Genomic DNA, 7,558 nt, shown 5'->3' on the forward strand with positions numbered 1-7,558 from the left:
TCTTATGGAGCTGAGCTCAGGTAGTGTCTGCCTCTTATGGAGCTGAGCTCAGGTAGTGTCCGCCTTTTATGGAGCTGAGCTCAGGTAGTGTCCGCCTCTTATGAAGCTGAGCTCAGGTAGTGTCCGCCTCTTATCGAGCTGAGCTCAGGTAGTGTCCGCCTCTTATGGAGCTGAGCTCAGGTAGTGTCTGCATCTTATGGAGCTGAGCTCAGGCGGTGTCCGCCTCTTATGAAGCTGAGCTCAGGTAGTGTCCGCCTCTTATGGAGCTGAGCTCAGGTAGTGTCTGCCTCTTATGTAGCTGAGCTGAGGTAGTGTCCGCCACTTATGGAGATGAGCTCAGGTAGTGTCCGCCTCTTATGGAACTGAGCTCAGGTAGTGTCCGGCTCTTATGGAGCTGAGCTCAGGCAGTGTCCGCCTCTTATGTAGCTGAGCTCAGGTAGTGTCCGCCTCTTATGGAGCTGAGCTCAGGCAGTGTCCGCCTCTTATGTAGCTGAGCTCAGGTAGTGTCCGCCTCTTATGGAGATGAGCTCAGGTAGCGTCCGCCTCTTATGGAGCTGAGCTCAGGCAGTGTCCGCCTCTTATGTAGCTGAGCTCAGGTAGTGTCCGCCTCTTATGAAGCTGAGCTCAGGTAGTGTCCGCCTCTTATGGTGCTGAGCTCAGGCAGTGTCCGCCTCTTATGTAGCTGAGCTCAGGTAGTGTCCGCCTCTTATGGAGATGAGCTCAGGTAGTGTCCGCCTCTTATGAAGCTGAGCTCAGGTAGTGTCCGCCTCTTATGGTGCTGAGCTCAGGCAGTGTCCGCCTCTTATGTAGCTGAGCTCAGGTAGTGTCCGCCTCTTATGGAGCTCAGCTCAGGTAGTGTCTGCCTCTTATGGAGATGAGCTCAGGTAGTGTCCACCTCTTATGGAGATGAGCTCAGGTAGTGTCCACCTCTTATGAAGCTGAGCTCAGGTAGTGTCCGCCTCTTATGGAGATGAGCTCAGGTAGTGTCCACCTCTTATGGAGCTGAGCTCAGGTAGTGTCCGCCTCTTATGGAGATGAGCTCAGGTAGTGTCCACCTCTTATGTAGCTGAGCTCAGGTAGTGTCCGCCTCTTATGGAGATGAGCTCAGGTAGTGTCCACCTCTTATGAAGCTGAGCTCAGGTAGTGTCCGCCTCTTATGGAGCTGAGCTCAGGTAGTGTCCGCCTCTTATGGAGCTGAACTCAGGTAGTGTCCGCCTCTTATGGAGATGAGTTCAGGTAGTGTCCGCCTCTTATGTAGCTGAGCTCAGGCAGTGTCCGCCTCTAATGGAGCTAGTGTGATAGTTAGTGTGGGCAGGTCAAAATCTGCCTCAAAATTCTTTAAGGAATTTTGAGGCAGATTTTTTTTCTGCCTGCAAAATACTTTGTGTGAACAGGGCCATACATAAACAGCACTTTGACACACTTTACTCACCGTGTCAGAAGAGCTGCTGCTCCCACTCCAGTCCTCTTCAGGCGAGGTCCTTCAGGCGAGGTCTTCCAGGCGAGGTCTTCGGTCCAGACGTCCAGTCCTTCACCTCCAGCCAGGCTCCAGGTAAGTTGGGTCCATGTGTGTCCGCGGGTGCGCGCGCTTCGTTCGCGGGTGCGCGCGCGCTGCGTTCGCGGGTGCGCGCGCGGCCGATCGCAAGTGCGCGCGCGGCCGATCGCGGGTGCGCGCGTGCTGTCGAGGCTGCGAGCGTGCGTGCTGTTGCTTCTGCGAGCGCCCGTGCTGTCGCGGTTGCGCGCTTTTGCCGGGTGCGTGCTCGGACGGTCGCGAGTTTGCGGGTGCGAGTCATCGGTCGGCGGTGTTTGACGGCCCCCATGAGAGGGGGGGCCCGCAGCTCACGACATTCATTTGGTGAAAAAAACGGGCCCCTTTGCAGGGGCCCGTTTTTTTCTACCAAAGACAAGTCGCAGCAGTGGCCGGGCCCCCTTTTCAATTAGGTTTGGCCGGGCCCCTCACACCACTACCCCTAATACCCCCCTGATGGCGGCCCTGGCTATACACATTAGATGGTCAGCCGGTCCCACCAAAATCAGCGGGTGCGGCCCACATTCATCCCATTTGTATGGCCACCTTAAGACTACTTACATTTTTCTTATCTCTGCACATAAACCTGTAAGTAAAGTCTATCTGGAGTTATCAGCTTTGTTTGTTAAGGAGCCAGAGGAATGTGCCACATGTACCTTGACCCGAGATTAATAAATGAAATGTCTTATGATAAATGAGTGACTTTGGTCACGCCGTGGTAAGGTGGAGACATCTTTCTCAGATCCGGTTACATAAGGGATTGTTAGACGGTAAAGGATGGAAGGACTGGTCTGTGATCTCACTGATGTCATATTAGACTAAAGGGACTGTTTCAAATGCTGAAGGTTCCTTCTAAATGAAAAATTCCTCGTTTTCTAACAAAGTTGTTCCTGGCAAATGAGGAGAATCATCACCGAGCAAGAGAAGAGGAACAAGACACAGGAACCGCCCCGGAAACTCAGAGATGTCCAGCAAAAACGAGACGGCACCACCCACAATATCAACGAGGCCAAGATTTGACAATCAGATGCATTTTATTCACACGAGATAAGACGAGATACTAACTCTCAGAATGTAGAGGTTCCCGGGGTCATAGAACAGAATTGCTTAAAGAAAGGACGTTGGTCTTAAGAAGAAGAAGAAGCTGAGTGGACCTGAAGATTAAAGCTCTGGACCCTGAAAAAATGGAGGACGTCATGTATCAGAAACTGAACCAGATCAGGGAGATCATGGAGAAGACTAAAGGTAGGTCAGGAACGTCTTCATATAACGCTTTTATAACAACGATAAATGCAGGTGAGGATCTTCCTCAGTCCTGACAATGTCTTCGCCCATGTGGCCCCATTACTCGTGAAGTCTTCTCTCTTGTAAACTCCTAATGATGGTGCCTTGTGTTTCTATGACATTGTCCCAGTGTGACCACCCTGCAGTCATATGACAGACATCACATGGTAAATCTGCCCTCTAATTGTCTCATTATTTCATTTTCAGAAATTGCAACAGGAAAGAAATCGGTAAGATTCAGAGTTATTAAAAAGCTTTTGAAATGTTGAAATGTTTCCGGTCTTATCTCTAACTTGATGTCAAACAAATAAGGCTTCGTTCACATCTGCGTCAGGGCTCCGTTCTGACTTTCCATCTGAGCTTTTCATCAGAACGGAGCCCTGACTGACACAAACGGAAGCCATAGGTTTCCGTTTCCATCACCATTGATTTCAATCGTGATGGATCCAGTGCCAATGGTTTCCGTTCGTCTCCTTTGTGCAAGGGTTCCGTCACTTTGATGGAATCAACACTGTAGTCCGGTGCCAATTTTTTAGGTTTGTCTCCATTGTGCAAGGGTTTCGTAGTTTTGACAGAATAAATAGCATAGTCAACTACAGTATTGATTCCATCAAAGCAACGGAACCCTTGCACAACAGAGACAAACAGAAACCATTAGCACCAGATCCGTCACCATTTAAATCAATCGTGATGGAAACAGAAACCTATGGTTTCCGTTTGTGTCAGTCAGGACTCCGTTCCGATGAAAAGCTCAGATGGAAAGTCGGAACAAAGCCCTGGCGCAGATGTGAACGAAGCCTTACTTGGATTGTGACGTTAAAGAGGCTCTGTCACCAGATTTTGCAGCCCCTATCTGCTATTGCATGTGATCGGCGCTGCAATGTAGATTACAGTGACGTTTTTATTTTTAAAAAACGAGCATTTTTGGCCAAGTTATGACCATTTTTGTAGTTATGCAAATGAGGCTTGCAAAAGTCCAAGTGGGTGTGTTTAAAGTAAAAGTCCAACTGGGCGTGTATTATGTGCGTACATCGGGGCGTGTATTATGTGCGTACATCGGGGCGTGTTTACTACTATTACTAGCTGGGCGTTCTGATGAGAAGTATCATCCACTTCTCTTCACAACGCCCAGCTTCTGCCAGATCACGCTGTGACGTCACTCACAGGTCCTGCATCGTGTCAGACGAGCGAGGACACATCGGCACCAGAGGCTACAGTTGATTCTGCAGCAGCATCAGCGTTTGCAGGTAAGTAGCTACATCGACTGCAGAATCAACTGTAGCCTCTGGTGCCGATGTGTCATCGCTCGTCTGACACGATGCAGGACCTATGAGTGACGTCACAGCGTGATCTGGCAGAAGATGGGCGTTCTGAAGAGAAGTGGATGATACTTCTCATCAGAACGCCCAGCTAGTAAAAGTAGTAAAAACGCCCCGATGTACGCACATAATACACGCCCCGATGTACGCACATAATACACACCCCGATGTACGCACATAATACACGCCCCGATGTACGCACATAATACACGCCCCGATGTACGCACATAATACACGCCCAGTTGTACTTTTACTTTTAAACACACCCACTTGGACTTTTGCAAGCCTCATTTGCATAAATATAAAAATGGTCATAACTTGGCCAAAAATGCTCGTTTTTTAAAAATAAAAACGTTCCTGTAATCTACATTGCAGCGCCGATCACATGCAATAGCAGATAGGGGCTGCAAAATCTGGTGACAGAGCCTCTTTAAGGATACATCTTATTATAAAACTTTATTTATTGGGAATTTCAGGTGAGTTTATGTACTGCAGACTCTCCGAGAAATCAGGGCAGATTATTGAGGCGCATCAAATATAAACTTAACTCAATTGAATGTGATTTTTCTAAGCCCCATCCACGTGCAGCGGACACATATCTGCATGGACTTTAGGACATGATGTGGAAATTAAATCGGCTTTATACCAAGTCTGTTGTGGAAATTGCTGCATCATTGTGAGATGATAAGTGTCAGACTTACAGGTGAACAGTTCTCACAAATTTGAATTCCTCAGAATTTCTGTAAATCTCAACCTGTAAATTGATTGTCCCATCAGTAACTATAGATGTAATGGCGGGGTAGGGAGACAGACAGGTGAGCCCTAATCTTCCGGGCCACTCAGTCCCTGCCTACTTGCAACGGCCCGTCCTAAGTGACGGCATACAACAGGGCGACGGTCCCTACGCTCACTAAGTGCACGACAGACAAACAAACAAGGGTACACAGAAGCTAAGGGAAATGGGGCTGTTGCCCACGGCAACCCCGTGAGCAACAAGAATATAGGACGGGCCGAGTCAAACCAGGAGTGGACGAGGTACAAAACACAGAGCAGGAGAATAGTCAGTCAAGCCAGGGTCAATATGAAGCAGAAGACAAATAGTAAGTAGCAGCCGCAGAGCCAGGAAACAGACTGAAAGAATCACAGGCAAAGGAGGAGCAGGAAATGAAGGTATAAATAGACAGAGGGCGGGAGCTAGCTCCGTCTGGCCAGGCTGTGATAGGCTCTCCCACTCCTCAGCCTACCAGCCTGATTGGTGGAAGAAGGGGTCACTCGACCAGACTTAGGAGCAGGTGCAGACTGACTAACCACGGGCGTCGACACAGAAGCTGTGTCAGGCAGATCCTTTACAATAGACCTTGTAGTAAAGTCCTTGTATCATCGCTGTCTTCCAACCAGGGACGTCCACATTAGTACTATAGGATTTCTCCAACCACAAAAGTAAATTAGCTGTCCTCCAATGTTTAGGATTGTGTGTGTCCTCCAGGGGTAAGCGCCGCTGTAGACACAACTTGGATTTGTTGGCAGTTAATTACATATTATCATCGAAGGAGAGATAAAAAGCCAACGTTTCGGCCCTTCACAACTTTTCTGAAACCTGTTACCGCTATGTGTGAATGATGTGGAGCTAAGAGCCAAAAAGCACCTTAACGTAATATTAAAGTGGAGAGTCGGACCCCTTGAGTTGACCACCATCCATGGAGTTCCTGGGACAGTAGATGGCACACAGGGATCATACAGTACTGTAAATATAAAGACACAAGAAATGTCCAAATCCCGAGATTCTGGCCGCCCACACATCTAGATCTTGCTGCTGATGCCCAACTTTGAAAGCTTCTTGAGGGCGTCCCAACACCGTCTATTAATTACTAATAATGGCGTCATGTTATATTGTCTCTGTCCCATTATCAGACCTTTGTGTGTCGCTGTTATCATTTGCTGTGTTTTTCCAGAGTCAGCTGAAGTCAGGACACAACGTTGCGATCGTTTCGGCCTTGGAGGAGAAAGACGTCCAGTGGTTACTTAGGGTCTTAAGTTCTGCGCATTTCCATGAACAAGTGATAAATCTAAATTTTATCAACATCATGAAAACTAAGGAGAAGAATTGGGAGAAGATGATTGCTGAATACACATTCTGCATCTATGTATGTAATGAATATGAATGGAACCAGGGTGCGTCCCTGACTCAGAGGGTTAAATCACTGTCAGCACAAGGTAAGAGACTTGTATGGACTGCTGTCCTACATCTACAGGACCGAACTGGACAACCATGGTCATAGGGACGCAGTGCACCGAGTCATATCACGTCTCCTGCTGCTCAGTGCAAATAATAATCCAAACCCTGCCCCATGAGTCCACAGTGGCAGATATCACACCCTCCAGATCATTATTATTTCTACTGACCCAGAAGAAGGGAAGACGTCAGCAAAGGTCTCTACCTCTTCTGTAGAATAGAGAAGGACTCATCGTTCCTTACATGTAGAACTTGGGAAAGAAGTCCCAGGTTAGGACATAAAAGTCCCCGGCCTCACATATGTGGGATATAGTGGGACATTGTAGGGAGACTTTCATCACTCACACTTTCCTTTCTTTGTTGTTTTTTTTGTGGAACTATATTTTGTAGTTTGTCTTTTTTGGCAATGTGTATTTTTACTTTGTCCTCTCTATCCATGTAAGAATAAATTATCACATATCATTTTTTTCACATTTGATGACCTCTTTTATCTAGTGATCAAACACCTTAAACCCCAACTAGGAAGAATAAAATCTGTATATTATTTTCTGCATAGTTTTTCATTATTTTGATGAGGGCATACTTTTGCCTCTGCGCTGTGAACAGGAGTTCCAAAAAATTGCTTTACAGCAGCCACATGGAAAGTGTAGTGAGCATGCTTTAAAACACGTGCAGAGGTCATTGTGCAGGGATGGGGAGGAGTTGACCTGTCCCTTTTAACTTCTATGGGAGAATGTAGTGAGCATGCTCGGTGACATGTGCAGAGATCACTATAGTGTGTGTGTGTGTGTGTGTGTGTGTGTGCCCCTGCCCCTGCCCCCAGTGTACACAGCATAAGCTGAAAAGTGACAGGAGGTGCAAGTCTATTGTGAGCATTCAATGGACAGTCGGAAAACTAAATATTTCATAAAGAGAGTGACATGTAAAAATAGAAAAAGCTCTTACAATATTTTAAAAAAATATTTTTACGATTAAACTCAATGTAATTTTCTGAGTGAAGTCGTTTGGTTGCAGGAAAGGAGAACCTGGTCGTGGTGATTGATGATGCAAAGGTCGGCAGTAACGAGGAGAAGTCTCGGCTCCTGGAACAATATCCCAATATAAATAAATATGCCAGGGGTCTCTTCCTCTTCAGTAGTACGGAGAAGGAATCGGACTATCAGAAGTTTCTTCATAGTTCCTTACAGCCGGGAC

General features: G+C 47.2%; 1 protein-coding gene across 1 annotated transcript in view; it reads left to right on the forward strand.

Moving 5' to 3' along the window:
• Window positions 1–2,170: 2,170 nt before the first annotated feature.
• The window catches only part of LOC142698228 (uncharacterized), a 17,159-nt gene continuing 11,771 nt past the window's right edge, over window positions 2,171–7,558 (forward strand). The window contains exons 1-4 of the mRNA XM_075847868.1: window positions 2,171–2,773; window positions 3,020–3,042; window positions 6,084–6,345; window positions 7,379–7,558. The exon at window positions 7,379–7,558 is cut by the window's right edge and continues 18 nt beyond it. Coding sequence (XP_075703983.1) covers window positions 2,713–2,773; window positions 3,020–3,042; window positions 6,084–6,345; window positions 7,379–7,558 — 526 coding nt within the window. The 5' untranslated portion in view covers window positions 2,171–2,712. The remainder of the gene's footprint in view (window positions 2,774–3,019; window positions 3,043–6,083; window positions 6,346–7,378) is intronic.

Source organism: Rhinoderma darwinii, unplaced genomic scaffold, assembly GCF_050947455.1.
Source record: "Rhinoderma darwinii isolate aRhiDar2 unplaced genomic scaffold, aRhiDar2.hap1 Scaffold_1003, whole genome shotgun sequence".
Lineage (NCBI taxonomy): Eukaryota > Metazoa > Chordata > Amphibia > Anura > Rhinodermatidae > Rhinoderma > Rhinoderma darwinii.